The sequence below is a fragment of the Microcaecilia unicolor genome, chromosome 13 (assembly GCF_901765095.1).
Source record: "Microcaecilia unicolor chromosome 13, aMicUni1.1, whole genome shotgun sequence".
In the NCBI taxonomy this organism is placed as follows: domain Eukaryota; kingdom Metazoa; phylum Chordata; class Amphibia; order Gymnophiona; family Siphonopidae; genus Microcaecilia; species Microcaecilia unicolor.
Genome location: NC_044043.1, coordinates 40,030,135 through 40,049,126, shown reverse-complemented (window position 1 = coordinate 40,049,126; position 18,992 = coordinate 40,030,135). Strand labels below are relative to the sequence as shown.

The 18,992-nt window shown below is 39.6% G+C and overlaps 1 protein-coding gene across 1 annotated transcript in view; it reads right to left on the bottom strand.

The window, feature by feature from the left end:
- Positions 1 to 18,992, bottom strand: part of CAMKK1 (calcium/calmodulin dependent protein kinase kinase 1) — a 177,747-nt gene that overhangs the window by 67,609 nt on the left and 91,146 nt on the right. The window contains exon 9 of the mRNA XM_030222611.1: positions 17,265 to 17,353. Within this exon, the coding sequence (XP_030078471.1) occupies positions 17,265 to 17,353 (89 nt within the window). The remainder of the gene's footprint in view (positions 1 to 17,264; positions 17,354 to 18,992) is intronic.

Below are 18,992 nucleotides of genomic sequence, written 5' to 3'. Positions count from 1 at the left end.
TTATCTGCTACGGTAAAAGGGGGCCTCAGCGTGCGTCAAAAACGTACGCCGACGCCAGCGCAGTCCCCCTTTTGCCGCAGCTTCATAAAAGGGGCCCAGTATGAAGTAAAGGTGTGATAACATTGTAAAGTAGGAGCTAAAACATAGCTGTAAACTCATGCCTCATTGTGTCCTAAATTTTATAGAACTTGGGATTAATAGTTATTTATTTATTTGTTGTATTTGTATCCCACATTTTCCCACCAATTTGCAGGCTCAATGTGGCTTACATTATGCCGTAATGGCGATCACCATTTACGGGTAGAAAATTACAAGTGGTATTGCATTAAAGTTCCTGAATGATAGAGAGAGTTATAGAATAAGTTAGATGAATCAACTATAGAAAGTTCATTTCCGGCATGAGAAATAGAGTGGCAGTGCATATTGCGTAGCTTTCATTAGTGGCAGCGAAGTTTATCAGTCTAGTGTAAAGAGTTCGGTTGCGTCTAGTTCATGTAAAGTCTAGTTGTCTAGTCTTTAGGATGGATCATTATGGTATACCTTCAAGAACAGGTTGGTTTTCAGTAGTTTTCGGAAGATTGTTAGGTTGTGCATTGTTTTTATGGCCTTTGGTAGAGCGTTCCATAGTTGCGCACTTATGTAGGAGAAGCTGGATCCATATGTGGATTTATATTTAATTCCTTTGCAGCTGGGGTAGTGGAGATTCAAGAATGTGCGTGCTGATCTTTTTGTATTTCTAGCTGGCAGGTCTATGAGGTCTGACATATAGATCGGGGCTTTGCCGTGAACGAATCTGTGGACCAGGGTGCAAACTTTGAACGCAATTCGTTCTTTTAGTGGAAGCCAGTGTAGTTTTTCTCTTAGGGGTTTGGCACTTTCATATTTCATTTTTACAAATATGAGTCTGGCTGCTGTATTTTGGGCAGTTTGGAGTTTCTTATTGATTTGTTCTTTGCATCTGGCATATAAGAACCTACTTTCCTTTTGTTCTCAGAATTTTGTTTTTTAATTGGAACTGATTGTTGTTTGTGCAACTACATTTCCTTCCTTTTGTGGCTGTCTGTCTAATTGTCTTTCAGGGGTCCTTTTATTGAGCTGCATTAAGTGCGAGCACGTGCTTACCACAGCTTAAAAGGGCTTACTGCAGGGCGCGCTCAGGCATCCTGAGCTAAGTTCCTCATCTGTCCATGTAAACCACGTGATAAAATTTTTTTATTTTTCTGCGGAGAAAGCATGTCGGGGGGGGGGGGGGGGGAGAAGTGGGTGTTTCTGCACTAATCAGTGTAGATACAAACAGTATGCTAACTGTTCAGCACAGGATTAGCATATGAGCCCTTAATGCCTACAAAAGAAGTGTCAGTGAGTGATCCCGTATTAACTTTTTTAATGGCTATGCGTTAATGACAACAACACAGAGAGGGTCCAAAGTACAGAACAAAGTCAAGATACAACAAAAAGCACCAACAGCCTTTAGAAACAAGACACAGTTCCTTTTATTATAAAAATACAAAAATATATAAATCAATTTGCAACATAAATTGTGAAATTTATTACTGAAATTATAGATATTATAAAATATAAATCTAAATGGAAATGAATAAAAGAGTATATTATGTAAAACAGACATACATATTATTCCATATGTATGTCTGTTTATTCATTTCCATTTAGATTTATGTTTTATAATATTATCTATAATTGCGGTAATAAGTTTCACTACTTATGTTGCAAATTGATTGATATATTTTTGTATTTTTATATTTAATATAGATCTCTGACGCAGGCGCTGAAACACGGCCCGTGTCAGGTCCAAATTGGAAAGTCGATTTTTTTATAATAAAAAGAACTGTGTCCCATTTCTGAAGGCTCTTGGCACTTTCATGCATTAATGGCAACATGCTCATTAATAGGAAACATGGAAAATCAGTCATTTTCCAGCTGTGGTAAAAATTGTCTTATCGTTTTTTGAATTAATATACCGCCTGTAACTGAAGCAAGAAGCAGCTTACAATCATTTAAAAATAATACAGTAAACGAGAGAGAGAAAGAAACAAACACAATAACTGATAGAAAAGAGCAACCAGAAAAGACACTCAAAACAGGACAGTAGCACTCGTACACCACACACAATGCAAACTTTGTATATTAAAAAATCCAGCATCTATTGTTTGTTCAAGGCCATCCCATCCGTTGCAGGCATTATTTGTTGGCAATTGGCAATTGAAAAAGGTAGGTTTTTCGGGAAGCCCAAAAAAGGGAATAAGATTTCTCCAACCAAAGTGTAGAAAATAAAAAGTGGTAGATTGGGTGGACTCCCATCTTGCTTTGGAAGGGGATGGTAAAACTAATTTATTATCATTAAGAGAGTGGAGGGTACGTGTAGGGTTATATGGTGGAATCTAAGTATGAGGGTAGAGCTGTATGAAGAACCTTATGAGTCAAAGTAAGAACCTTAAAATTTACCCTGTATTCGATCAGGAACCAGTGGGGACTTTTCAGAAGGGCACACTAAGGCTACTCTCTACCACAGCTTAGTAAAAAGACCCCTTCATTATTCTGTTTCTGTTCCAATTTAAAAGCTGAACTATAAACTGCTCTGATGGAGGAGTAGCCTAGTGGTTAGTGCAGTGGACTTTGATCCTGGGGAACTGGGTTTGATTCCACTGCAGCTCATTGTGACTCGGGGCAAGTCACTGAACCCTCCATTGCCCTGATACAAATAAGTACCTGAATATACTATGTAAACCGCTTTGAATGTAGTTGCAAAAAACCTCAGAAAGGTGGTATATCAAGTCCCATTTCCCTTTCCCTATTTGAGATTCTAGATGGGATGTTGCTACTATTGGAGATTCTAGATGGAATGTTAATGTTGCTATTCCACTAGCAACATTCCATGTAGAAGCCTGCCCTTGCAGATCAGCAACGCGGCTGCGCAGGCTTCTGTTTCTGTGAGTCTGACGTCCTGCACGACACCAGCATGTTTTTTAAATGCGACAGATCGTGTGGAAAAACAGGCACCGTTGCAAGTCCATTTGGGGGAGCGGCCACTCCCCTGGCAACCCACCTAGCTAGTAGCTATGCCTTTGGTTTATGCATGGACTTAATCAGGCCTTTTAGCTTTGATTCTTTTGAAAATTACCTCTCCTGTACTAGATAGATGAAGGTAATTTCCAACAGGATAAGTGTCAGGCCTATGCTCCACCTTCTACCCCTCCCAAATTTGGACCTTGTAGGTAAAATGGTGAATTTTCATGGAATTTATTGTGTCTCTGGGTAGATGAAATAAACCCTTAGCAATTTTTTTTTTTTTAGAAAATACAACTTGAAAAGTGCTAAGATGTCAAGCTACACTGCAATAATATAATTTACTCAGCAGGGATGCTGTAGTCAAACTGTGGCAGAAAATAATACACCCTGCAGATATTATTAAATTAACTTATCACCCCGCTATAAGGCTCCGGAACATTGAGGGCTGTTAATTCAATTTTAGACACCTAGTGATCCCACAATCCAGGCATTTTTCTGCCCCAAGAGCCCTACATGGAATTAATAGCTTGAATGTATTCATTGGATCTGAATGTGTTTAATTACCTGCAAGCAACAGAGAAAACCAGAAATCCAGGAAGTGTGAGCTGCCTGCTCTACTCGGATCATTAGGTACACTCAGACTTAACACGGAGCCAGAATTAAAATTACCAATTCCATCTGCGGATATGGGACCACAAAATCACTAAGATTTTGCTTTTGAAACGGCAAAACAATGTTCGCTATCTCCAATTACCCAGTAATTTCTATGTGTCTGCCTAGCAATTGTGCAGGGGTAAATATTTATCATGTAATTAGAGAAAAATTATGGAGCTATCAGTCCCCTGGTAAAGTAAATGGCTACCCATTAACCTAAACAGGAGAACTTTAACTCTAAAACTACTCTGCTGACACTTCATATTTGGAAGCAAGTATCTCCTCCTAATTCCACAATGCTATTGGGCAATTATGATCCAGAAAGCTAATGGTGCAGTTTCAGTGTGTCATTTGAATGCTGCTTAAAATGACCTTTTCTTATTTAAACAGTACATGCTGAGCACATTATCATCACCCAAGCTATGTTTTTTTTTTTTTTTTTACTTTTACAATCAGTTCTGACTTGGCTTTCAAACCCTCTAGATCAGTGGTTCTCAAAAGTCCTGGAGCACCACCAGCCAGTTGGGTTTTCAGGATATCCTTAATGAATATGCATGAGAGAGATTTGCATATAATGGAGGTGATAAACCTGCAAATCTGTCTCATGCATATTCATTAAGTTATTCTGGAAACCCGACTGGGCGACAGTTTCCTCCAGGACAAGTTTGAGAACCACTGCTCTAGATCACCTCTATGTCTTTGCTAGCGCTGCGGCCAGACGTGTGTTTCAATGAACGTTGTATGAAGCTGTGCTGTCTTTCTTGAATTACCGCAACTTCTGTCTGCCATATCCATAAATGCTCAGACACTTTGAAACAAGCATACGGGAACTTTGGCAACAAATACGGAAATCCAACATCTTTTCAATTATGCGTTCGAACAAATGGAAGGATGAAAAGAATTATATAAAAGGATCAATATCTTCCTGTCCATCTGTTCAAAAAAGGTACAGAAATTCACTAAATATGGCATATAGGAAGAAAATATGAACAGCTCAGATAAAGTTGAAAAAAAAGGAACAATATTTCAGAGAACCAACCCGTCAAAAAAAAAATCCCCATTCATTTCTATGGAAAACAGAAGCTGAAGAATATTGACAACTTTAGTATTCCAAAATGTCCTCTACATCCTTCCATTGCAACAGGGACAGACAGAGACATCACCTCCTGCTTAGACTACTGCAACTTGATTTTCATGTCTCTTACTAAACCATCTTTCTCACCTTCAATCTGTTCAAAAATTCTGCTGTATGACTTATCTTGTACCAGTATCGCTATACCCATATAGACTAGATTCTATATATTACACCTAAAAAATTGGCACTGAATCAAAATACGCCTAGGTGTATTCTATAAAGTACGCCTAAATTTAGGCGTACTTTATAGAATAAGCCTAAATTTCTGTGCGGTTTATAGAATATGCTGAGCACCCATCTGAGCAACTAAATTTAGTCGCGGGCAGTTACACCAAGTAAAACTTGGTATAAATGCCAACGCCTAAATTACGTGCAGACTGGGTGTCTTCTATAAGCACAGTATAGATTTTACAAATGCTCACGACCTGCCCATGGCCACAATCTCTTTTCAACTACGCGACTTAGAACTTATACACATCACGTTATAGAATACGCTTAAACGGTTCTGCGCATAAACCGATAATTGGCACTTAATTATTAACACTAATTGGCATTAATTAGTTATTGGTGCTGACTGACTTGTTAACTAATTAAGTTGTGCGTGCAAATCCAGAATACAATTGGATTTGCACACACAATTTAAGTCATGCTATACAGAATCTGGGGGATAACCTCTCTCCTCAAGTCTTTTCATTGGCTCCCTAACCATACCCGTATAGAGTTAAAACTCCCCCTACTGACTTACAAGCTTATTTATTCTTCACCTCCTCAGTATCTCTTCTCTCTCCTCCCCGGGAACTCCGTTCATCACATAAGTCACTCTTTATTGTACCATTCTTCTCCATTATCAACTCCATACTCAGTTACTCCCATTTTACAGTGCCTGATGCCTGGAATAGAGTTCCTGAGTTGGTAAATCACGGTCCATCTCTGGCCCTATTCAAATCTGGGCTAAAAGTTCACTTCTTTGAGGCTGCTTTTCACTCGTAACCCCTTATTCATCAGTTTAATACCTATGTTGTTGCAATCATTCCTATGACAAATAAGAACTCCCTAATCCCTTATTTGTCCCGTTTGACTGTCTTGAATACAGTGTAAGCTCTGTTGAGCAAGGACTGTCTTATGTGTTTGTGTACAGTACAGTGCTGCATACATCTAGTACTGCTTTAGCAATGAGTAGTAGTAGAAAAATAACCTTAATCAGAAGATAAAGGATGGATTCAAAAGGTTCAAAGCTACTTCCTTTACCCTTCCAAAGTATATGTCCTCCCAATTGATGAGTGATATTTATTTATTATTTAGATTTTGCTCACACCTTTTTCAGTAGTAGCTCAAGGTGAGTTACATTCAGGTACACTGTGTATTTCTCTGTCCCAGGAGGGCTCAGAATCTAAGTTTATACCTGAGGCAATGGAGGGTTAAGTGATTTGCCCAAGATCACAGGGAACAGCAGTGGGATTTGAACCAGCCACCTCTGGATTTCAAGACCAGTGCTCTAACCACTCCTCCACCACACATTCTTATCTCCCTACATATACATACATTCACTCACATGTCCACACATATAGCTGCATCCCTTCACACATACACCCCCCCACTCCCCATATTTTCCCCAGTCACTTGCATGCCCTCCCACAATGGCCCATAAAAAGTAGACATTCCTACACTGCCGCCATAGACAAACTCACATACTAATAAACTACCATGCACAACACACCCCAATAAACACATAACCCCTCAAAATTTCACCCACTCCTCAACATACTCCATCTACATATTCAAACATCCAAACCTCATATTCCCAACAAACCTACTTCCACCACAAACTATTCACAATTACATGTACTCCCTGCACCCAAACATATCTGTTCTATAAATCTATGTTGGAAAGCACTTACTCTCTATATGCTTTCCCTGCGTGTTTAATTTTGTAAGTGAAAATGCTGTTTCTTCCTTTCCTCGACTTTTTTTCAGGCTAGGCTTCATGTAATACTCCACGTATTAGAATGGTGCATTCTAATGCATGTGCTGTACTTTTTTTTTTTTAAACTCCCACTGAAGTAAATTAATTACATGCAAATTACTATGGCACAGAAAGGACTGAGGGGCCCTATTACTAAGCCACGTAGGCGCCTATGCATGCCAATTCGGAACTACCGCCCAGCTACTGCATGGCCCGGGCAGTAATATCATTTTTTACGCGCGTCCATTACAAACGCCGGAAAATATATTTTATTTTCTGGCGCATGGCGCTAACTGGGTGGTAATCGGCATTCAACGTGCACTGACGATTACTGCCCGGTTAACGCATGAGACCTTACCGCTAAGTAAATGGGTGGCGGTAAGGTCTCAGGTCCAAAATGGAAGAGCGCCAATTTTCATTTTGACGCACGCCCATTTTCGGCAAAAAAAGGCTTTCTTTGCAAGTGTGCTGAAAAATGGACCTGCGCGCATCTAATACACGCATCTACACCAGCGCAGGCCATTTTTCGGCACACTTTAGTAAAAGGACCCCTCAATTCTGTAAATGGCACCTAAATTTGGACACCACAAAAAATGCACGCTAAGAACTATTCTATAAACAGTGCTCCAACTTGGATGTCATTTATAGAATAGGTTTATGTTTTATTAAATCTAATATACCATATTTGACTTTTGACAGAGCTCAGCAATTTACAATAAAACTAAAAACAAACAATATAAAATAAAGGAATATCATAATGTATATGGGACAGACCTAATCCAGTCATCCAATCACAAGTAATTTACACCCCACATTCAAAAAGAGAAATATTGTAATCATGTCCTGCAAAGAACCTAATGTATCCTTCTCTCTACCTCCATGTCAAGATTAAAAGCTTGCTTAACCCTAGAACGCATGACGTTAAAAATATACATATTAACGTCATGGGGGCCTTTTAGGCCCCCATGCACATAATGTAGAAAAACACACTTAAATAACTTTCACAAGTTTATTTCAAAATTGCTCAATAAAATATGAATAGTGGACAACATTTTAATTATAATTTTTCACAGAAAACACCAAAAAATCTTTTTTTTTCCCAAATTTTACGCAAAGACATGAAAACACACAAAAATGCATAGAAATCTATAGCAAACTAGCTGCAGCTACATTTTTATTCTAACTTTCTTTTCTATTATATTAGTCTTCCAAACAATTCTGACATGTTATTTTTTCAGAAGAGTGTTCTTTGCAAACAGTTTCCTTACAAGTGGAACAATATCGCTCAGTTTTCCTCTCTATGTTTCTTGGACACATGAAACAACGCTTTCGTTTTCTTTCTCCTGGCTCTGGAGTAATCCGAAACTGTACGCCACACCGTTTCATTGCTTCTTTAGTTTTCTTTGGCAAGCATTTCAAGTCGCTTCGCTCTATCATGTGAGGTATTACAAGTTCATGACAAAGGTCCTTCAAGAATAAGCGTCTCCTGTCCTTCCTCTGTGCATGAAATTCAGGATGAGTTTCTGTATAAATAATGAATGAATTTAGGGCTGCTACATCAAGCATATTTGAAAATAGTACTACAGGCCATCGTTTTGTTTGCCTCTTACATGAATATTCTCCCACCATCTCATCCATTTTATCTACACCTCCTTTTGTTGCATTGTAATGCAGGATGATTTCTGGTTTCAATTTTTGGTTATTGCTGTCAACACTACAATCGTGATGCATGGTACTGAGTAAAATTACAGATTTCTCCTTCTTTGCCTTGTAAGATACCAAAGTCGCTTTGTTATTGAATCCAAAGACACTCTCATAAAGTGCTCGCTGACGATTGTGTTTGAGTGCTGCTGGAATTTCTCGTCTGTTTTGCTTTATAGTACCAACAAGTGTAATAGCTTTTGCAAGCAGAAAATTGCCTAGTTCAACATTGGTGAAATAATTGTCCATGGTGATGTTTCTACCTGAATTGAATATTGGAACAGCAAGAGTTTTGACTATTTCAGACCCCAGATCCTTCTGTACTGGTGCACCAACCTCTTTGCCACAGTAGATTACGCCATTTATGCCATAATAATTTGCAGAATCATACATCCAGAAGATTTTTATACCGTACTTGGCTGGCTTGCTGGGCATGTATTGTATGAATTTGCAGCGTCCTCTGAACGGTACAAGTTGCTCATCTACAGTAACATTAGTACTAGGATTGTAAAGTTTTGTGCAATTTTTGATAAATATGTTCCAGATATAACTGATAGGGGCTAATTTGTCTGTTTCAAACCTCGCTGCACGAGTTCGCTTATCATCAAAGCGAATGATCCTTCTAATTTCCTCATATCTGCCCACTGACATTGTCGCCTTATAGTGTGGATCAGAAAGTGGGTGCAGAAATAATTCTCGTATTGGGACATCATACGATTTTTGACTCCCTGCCAGCAGGAAAAGTCCAATATATGCATAAAGTTCCTCTTTTGAGATATTTTTCCAGGACTTATTTTTTGCTGAAGCGATACGTCTTCCTTCTAGGTTTGAACATAATAGGACCTCTTCTGCAATATTGTCAGAAAAATAAGTACAGAATACATCTTTAGGGGTAAAGTAACTGGGACTTCCCACAGCTCCTTGAGCCTGTCTCACAATATTGTGTATTGGAGTACGTCCGACTAATGTAGGATTACTGTCCCAAAAAACATTCGTTTTGGATGTTCTACTTATCACTTCTTGAGGATCCACTAGATTCACTTCTTCATCATCAGAAGAATCACTGGATGAGGATGTTTGATTAGCTGGTGGCAGATATTCTTCATCAGACAAAGATAGTTCACTTTCATCATCGCTTTGAAATATAATCGCTTCAATCTCTTGGTCAGTCAGACACTTGGAGGAAGACTGTGCCATTGCTGACTAGATGTTAGAAAATGAAACAGATTTCCTCTGAACAGCTTATCTTATCACAGGTCCTTCAGCAATTAGCTCACAGTGTATACTGTCCTCAGTGTTCAGAGGACCTGAGGTGATGTCATGGCCTTATCACTCCCTCCAAAAATCACATGACATCCTCACATGTTATTATCCACACCCTGGCCCCTCCACCAGCATTACTGAGTACAAATAAAGTAACTTGAGACACAAACACTTCTGAGAACATGATAAAAACAGCGGGGGCCTAAAAGGCCCCCAATTCGTACAGATGTAGTTTTCACCAAACAAGCATTGTTACACCATAATGCCTATGAAAAAAAATTATATGAACAACTGGATATTATCAACAATGACATACTTGAGTAATACCTTGAGTTTCAAAATTCTAACTAAAGTAATTTTGCAGATAATAGCAAAAATGTAAGCATGGGGGCCTAAAAGGCCCCAATATGCGTTCTAGGGTTAAAAAATAATGTCTTCAATAAAACCTTAAGGGCGCTGTTTACAAAGGAATGCTACCATTTTTAGCGCGCTCTAACCGCGTAGATGCCCATAATATTCCTATGGGTGTCTACATGGTAGCACGTGCTAATTTTTAGCACGCACTAGAAACGCTAGCACACCTTAGTAAACAGGGCCCTAAATTTCATAAGATTTGCTTCAGCATGTAACTCTTTAGGCAAGGCATTCCACATAGATAGTGCCAACCAATCCCCCCCCCCCCCCCGCTTTTATACGAGTGGATTCTCACTTGACTCTTGAACCACAAGGTAGTACCAAACTATCATCCTGTAAAGATCTTAAGGTACAAATAGGAGTATCTGGAATCACTAAATCATAAAAATTAAGGGGCTGATGTTCACAATATGCTCTTTGTACAAAGTCAACATTTTAACTTTAATTCTGTAGAAAACTGGTAACCAATGAAATTTCAAGTACAAAGGGGTAATATGATCAAACTTCCTTACTTTACCGAATAGCCTCATTGTGGCATGTTGTACTGTATGTATATTATCTAATATTATCTTTTGATAAGCCTGCATAGGCAATATTACAATAATCTATCCAAGAGACAAAAGGCACATGAATTAAAGTATGCAAGGTTTTTTTTGGATCATATTAGCCTCAGAGAATAGAATTCTATCTGAATAACTGCAGAGATTTGCTCATCAAAATCCAACTGAGAATCAATTTAAAGCTTGTCACTGTGAGAACTGGATTATCTCAAAAAGTGGGAACCAATACAGGTTGAGTAAAATGATCTGTTATCCAACAAGTCAATGCTTTATCAATATTTAATATTAAATGATGTTCTCTAAACAACTAGATAACCTTAATAAACAATTTTGTATATTTGATAGGTCTAACTGTAATGGATCATTTTTTGCTCTTAACGATATTTCATCTGCATGATATACTTGTCTACCAAATTCTTGAATAATTGTCAATAAGGGTGCAATAAAAACATTAAATAAAATTGGGGATATGGCAGACCCCTGAGAAGCATCACAGGTGGAACGGTATTCTTTTGACATGCTATTACCAACTGATACCACATATATTCTATCTTTTAAAAAAGATGCAAGCCATTTTAACACTGTTGATGTGATTCCAAAAGAGTGTAATCTTTTTATCAGCATATTATTACCAATATGCTAAATCTAAGGAAACAGCCAGTGCAATGTGTCAACATAAATCTTACTTAAAACACAAGTCAAGATAGTTTCTGTACTATGCCCAGGACGAAATCCTGCCAGACGGAGGTGAAGAACATTGTTTTTTTTTTCTATATAATCCAAAAACTCTTTAAGAACCACTTAGCTGGATAGCTTAAATTAGGGATACGTCTAGAGTTAGTTACTTTAGACAAATCTGACTTTACTGATTTCAAAGCTGGGCGAATATACGACGTTAAATATCCTTCCTAGTATCAAGCTTTATTGACCATGTTTAACAACAATGGACGTAATCCATGCCTAGGCATAAGAATCCATTTGGTTGGAACTGAATCTAGATAACAATTCTGTTATTTTAGTCGCTATCTTAGCTAATAACGTCAAGGAACAAGTTTCAAAAGAACCAAACCTAGTTTTAGGAGGGAACTCTAAGTCACTGACAAGGTCAACAGTATCTGTAGTTGCTCTTACAGTTGCACATAGAGCAAATTATCTTTGATTGAAAATAATCTCCCAAAGCCACAAGTGATGGTACTGTTGTAATTATAGTATTATTGTTCCTACCTATTATGGTATTAACAATAGAGAATAACTGCATGATGCATTTTCACTATCATTAATTAGCTTTCTGAAGTATAATTTCTTAGCTATTTTTAGTTGCAAACCATAGAACGTTTTCTGTGTCTTATATTGCTGATACAACTAATGAGTATATTTTTTCCTTCAAAGTCTTTCCATCCTTCTCAACTGACGTTTCAGCAAACATAATTCCTCATGATACCAACCGTTAAATGGTTTAATTCTCTTCTTAAATGTAACTGGAGCAATCATATCCATTTGATTGTATAACGTTTTACACCAAATATTTGCTTGCTACTCTAAACTCTTATTCAAAACCTCTGATGGAAAAGCCATAAAAAACGGTTTCAATTTTTCTGGATTTACTTTCCCCGTGTTTATAACATGACTCCCCTTATCTGATAAATGTAATGAAGTAGGTTGTTGGGAAATCACAGTAAAATATAAAAGCATTGATATGCCAGGGTAAAACAAAAATTAAAAAGGCCAGACATCATCGTAGGATCCGATAAAATAAGATCCAATTTATGGCTAGTTACATGAGTTGGAAAGGATATCCACTCTTTCAATCCTAAATCTGTTATAAAAACTTTAAAATAAATAACTGCATATTTTCAATATCTTCAAAATGAATATTTAAATCACCTAAAATTACTATATCTGGGTGTTTTACATTTAAGTCTGCCAATGTTTGATAAATATTCTCCCAAATACCTAATGATAATCCCAGTGGACAATAAAAGAGAACAAAACACAATGAATAGGAGTAATTACTTTACAAATAAGAAGTTCTTTATAAGGCAGGGAATTAGAAGATATCTCTACCATTAGATATTTTTAATCAAATAGAAAAGCCAAGCCTCTTTTAGATGTACGTGACCATATAGAGATAAGAGTATCCCATGGGAGCCGACTCCAGTAAAAACTCTTCTTCCCCATGTCTTAACCAAGTTTCTGTTAATCCCAGAACTTGAATCTCATGACTCTTAATCAAGTAAAAAAATCTAAGACGTTTTAACGTTGATTGATCTACAATTTTAAGACAGACGATTTAAATTGAATCATTTTAAAGAATTTTCCTTGATCCTTCTGTATCAGTACTTGGGTAAGATCAGCAAAACATGGCTCCGATGAAAGCTCCTGAGAAGTAGGACAACGGTTACCACAAATGACTACTCTAGGGATTAATTGCTATTAAAGCCAACAAAACAATGCTGGTCGACATACCTTGTATAAGAAGTTCCTGCAACTCTTTATTTATTTATTTGTTACATTTGTACCCCACATTTTCCCACCTATTTGCAGGCTCAATGTGGCTTACATAGTACCGTAATGGCGTTCGCCAAGTCGGTTGATAACATACAAGGTTATGTTGTGGTCACAAGAGGTAGGTGTGTACCAGGCAACATGAGGGTCGAAGGGAGTGATGATTGTATATTGTCCAATACGATCATTGGCTATGCTGTGTTGCTGGGTGTGAGGATTTATGGTGGATCGTTGGGGTAGGCCTTTCTGAAGAGGTTGGTTTTTAGTGATTTCCTGATGTTTGGATGGTCTTGGATTGTTTTCACAGCTTTTGGGAGTCCATTCCATAGTTGTGCACTTATGTATGAGAAGCAGGATGCGTAGGTTGTTTTGTATTTAAGTCCTTTTCAATTTGGGTAATGTAGGTTTAGGTATGATTGTGATGATCTGATTCTGGTTGGTAGATCTATGAGATCTATCATGTATCCTAGGACTATTCCGTAGATAATTTTGTGGACCAAAGTGCAGCTTTTGAGCTCATCCCAAGGAGCAAGCCCAAGGAACATAATCTGCTCCTTGTGCGCGCTCCTTCGACACAATCATCGCTAATACTATCTCTTTTATATTTAACTTCTCCAATTCGCTTACTTCACTAGAGGTCACGTGAATGCTCTATTGGGAAACCAGAAAGTTCATCCAATGGAAGGAGATTTGGGAACAATAGCATCTCTGCAGAAAAATAATCACATAGAAATGACGTTCATTACACTAAACAGGAAAAAATTGCCGCTAGCACTATCTCTTTTATATTTAACTTCTCCAATGCGCTTACTTCACTTCAATTAGCATTGGGATCTGCACTCAATTTTGGGTACGAGGATTTACAATCCCTGTGCCTAATTTAGACATGCATCCCCTGAATTCTATAGCACTGTGCGCAAATCCTAGAAATGCCCCTCCTATGGCCATGCCCCCTTTTCGATCCATGGAGTAACAACTATAAAAGAAGCACACATAAATTCCAATTATTACCAATTAGCACCAATAATTGATTGTTACTGCCAAATTATCAGTGCTAATTGCTCATTTAACAATAAAATTATGGACTAGATTCTATGAGATGCCTAAAAAATCAGTGCCAAAATGAAATATGCCTAGTTGTACTTTATAGAATAAGCCATAATTTCTACATGGTTTATAGAATGCACCGAGCAGTCATCCACGCGACTAAAGTTAGTCACAGGCAGTTATGCCAAGTAAAACTTAGTGTAAATGCTGAAACCTAAATTACGCATGGACCAGGTCTATTCTATAACTACGTGCATAGATTTTAGAAATGCCTACGACCCACCCATTCTACGCTCATGGCCACACTCCCTTTTCAACTGTGACTTAGAATTTACATGTATCATGTTACAGAATATGCTTAGACAGTTCTGAGTGTAAATTCTAAATAATGCCGAAAAGTGGCAATAATTGCTTGTTAAGTGGCAATTATTGGTGCTGATAGCTTGTTAACTAATTAACCCTCCTGTTTACTAAGCCGTACGGCAATACCACACAGCCCATTCAAAGTGAATGGGCTGTGTTGGCATTAGCGCACAGCAGCTGCTAATGAGGCCTAGTAAACCTGGAGTTGCATGCGCAAATTCAGAATATGACTGGATTTGCGCGTGCAACTTAAGTCACACTATATAGAATCCTGAGGTTTGTGTGCACAATTTTGAGTGCTATATAGAATTAGGGTGAATGTGGGCTATCGCTGAGGTAAGTCGCAGCAGCCTGCTGCATCAGGAGTAAAATGTCTTTCTTCCTCTCAGTGTCTGAGTGGTGGATGGTTCAGGCACAGGAAAGGAGACATTTGGAAAAAATAAATAAATAAATGGCCAACTGGAATTCCTGCCCCCAACCAATGTTCAGTCTAATTAACATTTTGTGCCCGAGTTTTCAGCCTCGACTCAATATATAGCCTATGAGGCTTATTTTCAAAGCACTTAGCCTCCCAAAGTTCCATAGAAACATATGGAACTTAGCCTCCCAAAGTGCTTTGAAAATATGCCTCTAAGTTCACAACTTAACGCTTCAACTTAACTAAAGCCTGCCCACATGATTCTTACCGACGATTGTTATACATTGACCATGTTTCCCATTATCCTTATTGCTATCACATATCTATTCCTTTCCATCTTCCTGCGCCTACCTCCTAACGCACTTTTCCTTCTGCACCCAATTCCTCCTATGTTCAATTTACTTATTCGTTAACCCCATTAATATTACGTTTACTACAAATTGTATATTCTTCTTACGACTTTGTAATTCTTTATATTGTTACTATGTAAGCCGCATTGAGCCTGCCATGTGTGGGAAAGCACGGGGTACAAATGTAATAAATAAATAAATAAAGAAAGAAAGCCAGCAAAAAGATTGTGCACATAGTTGCTAGGCACGTACGTTCCCTTTCTGACCCGTGTGCATGTGCACAGGGAACACTACCCCTGACACCACCTGCAAATACTCCCTGGTGGCTCAGTGGGCCAAACCCCAATCCTCCCCTTAGCTTAGTAAAAGGACCCCTTAGTGACGTTAAAAAGTGCATTTTGGCACCCGTTATAGAATTATCCCCAAAGTGCCTATGGGGCTCATTTTCAAAACAAAACAAAACAAAAAAGTCCAAAAATTGTCATAAGGTGGTAGATGGACGTTTTTCTCTCAAAAACATCCAAGAAGATATCCATAATCCTGAGGAATTGCTTATTCAGAAATGGACAGAAGCTGTTAATATCAAAAAGAATGTTATATGTAACAAACTACATTTTTCTACACTGATACCATATTGTCACACAAAGATGATACCCCGTGGGTTGCGCATTTCCAAAACACCCACTATGTATCTTGATGATCAACAATTTTTGGATAATCGGTGTGCAATTCTGAACGGATGTTCACTTGAGTTAACGATCTTGTTCGCCGAAACAGCCAAACATAAAAGTGAAGAATTGCAAACCAGTTATACTGAAAAGATTGATGCACTTAAAAATACCGGAGTCTATTGGAACCGAATTGTTGTACAAACCTGCACTTTTGGAATTACTTCTTCAATAAACCTACTGTTTGGACAGACATTTGGTCTACCTCCTATCTTCTTTTGTTACACTGTGCATCTGTCTAGAGCCAATATCATCAGAGCACTGCACTTTCTACAATGTCAGCCACTAACACTCTCATCCTAAGGCCCAGGTACTTTGCAATTCAAAAACTGAATCATGCAAAAATATTCTCTCTTAACCAATCAACTACACAAATATTCCTGGAAGTCTCTTATGTATGCCAACTGAAGATTACAATTTTCAAAAACTGGTTTTAAATCTCCATGCTGAGGATATGCTTTAGCTGTTTTGATATCAGTTTTTTTTTTAACTTGGAATTTATTTTTAAGTACCAACATCATAAACTGCTTTCACACTTACAGGACCCAAACATCCTTCTCTTCAGTACTTCCTTCCCACCCTTCCTCTCTGTCTTGCTCAGAGTATGTGAATTCCACTCTGCCAGACCAGCCAGAAGCCCTGGAAGGTCATACAATGGAGATTCAGGCTGGCTACAAGCCCAGTAGATGTGTCAGTGAGAAGACTTGGAGGGGCACTGACAGGAAAAGTTAAGCAATCTGCCAGCAGATATGCACAAGCTCTTTGCCCTGCACAATGGAAGCAGGGCAAGTTCACTTTGGAGGCAGCTAATTAACTTTTAAACTTGTGTAGCTTCTGACTTGAACAAAATCAGGCCACAGCAGTAGCTGCTCAGGAGTGCAACTTGTTTGTAATAAAATGTGGTTCTTAAAAAAAAAACTGAAACACTGACACAACTTGGTTACAACTTTGTAGGCCTTATCTATCATCCATTTAGAGTCAGTATCATAAAGTTCGCAATCTCTGCAAGGTCTGGCAGCCTTTCTTCAGTAGAGAATTCTTTGGACTCTGAAAAATCAGTAAAGATTTGAGAAGCATGCTCAAGCATATAGCACAGGGCAGTGGGAACACTGTGTTCAATGAGTGCCAGTACTTACAGTATTCTATCCCTAGGACAATATCTCGGAGATATATTCGAGCCTGGTGTTCCGTGAAGGGCTGATCACTCGGTACCTCCATTACAGGTCTGAAAACAAAAAAAAAAGAGAGAAGAAACCTAGATGCTGGATCAGGTTCTTTTTATTAGAGTTTGTGTTACTTGCCAAGTACAATAATAAGTTAATATTAAGAATGCCCTAGTGAGCTTACTAATTAATTTATCAGTATACTGTGCTGCACAATTAAACAACTTGTCTGAGAAAATTAAACACGTGATTTCCTCCCCTCCCCTTCCCCCCATCCCCAGTAGCCTTAACAAAGCAGGTTTTAATCACAAGAACTCCACATATCCTGGTATTTGGCATTCTGCCACACAAGAACTGGCAATGTGGATCCAGGGCCGCTGAGAGACTGAGCCAGGCCTGGGGCACGGCTGCCGCTGCTGGGCCGCTGCCCCCCACAGGATCGCTGCCACCCCCACCCCTCCCCAGAATCGCCGCCGCTACCCCCCCAGGATCACTGCTGCTGCCGCCCCCCCCTCCCGGCCAGAACTGCAAATACCTTGGCTGGCGGGGATCCTGAGGCCCCGCCAGCAGAAGAGGTCTTCCTCCAGTGCTGCTCTTTCCTCTGCTGCACTGCCTGCCCCTGCTTTTCTCTCACATCGCACATGTTCAGTTTCAAAGCAAAGCATACGCGGCCTGAGGGCCCAGCAGCGAACTGGCAGGCAATGTGGGGGGGGGGGGGGGGCCTGGCGCCGGAGTTTTTGCTCTCCTATGCCTGTCGGGACGTGATCATCTGGGTCCTGTCAGGAGCAGGGGAGAGAGTGAGACCCCGCCACCGGACTCCACCTTGGAGGCCTGGGCCCAGGGAATTCCCCCCCCCCCCCCGCCCTCCCCTCTCGGCAGCTCTGTGTGGATTTGGCATTAACATGCGCCACAGGCATACCATAGCCTAGGGCTGGTGCAAGAGTATTGGGTGCCCTAAGCAAACCTTTAGCCTCACCCCCCCCCCCCCCAAATGTTTTCTCTAGCTTATTTTACACCTCTGATTGCAGCTGGAGTGCAGAAGGTAAAATTATGTATAATCATACCTGATAATTTTCTTTCCATTAATCATAGCTGATCAATCCATAGACTGGTGGGTTGTGTCCATCTACCAGCAGGTGGAGATAGAGAGCAAACTTTTGCCTCCCTATATGTGGTCATGTGCTGCCGGAAACTCCTCAGTATGTCGATATCAAAGCTCCATCCGCAGGACTCAGCACTTAGAGAATTACACCCACGAAGGGACACTCTGCCCAGCTCACCACCGCCGAAACGGGGGAGGGGAATTAACCCAGCTCATCCCCACACAAGTGGGGGAGGGGAATCCGTCCAGCTCATCCCCGCGGAGCGGGGGAGGGACACCACACCCGCCGATGCGGGGGGATCTGGCTTATCCTGCAACCGCAACCGCGGGAGGAGCTGACTGACCCTAACACCGCCGAAGCGGGAGGGGTACAAAGCTGCCCTACAGCCGCACAAAGCGGGAGGGAGTGCCGGCAGAATTTATGTCTCAATCCAGCCCCGTAAAACGGGGGGGAGAGGAATGCAGCAGCTCACTGTAACACAAACTCGTCTCAACTCTTGAAGAATCCAAGTGAAAAAACTTGAACACGAAGTCTTTCTGAAGTAACTGAAGACTAAACTTGAACCTGAAATGCAACCAGAATAAAAACAGTACAGATA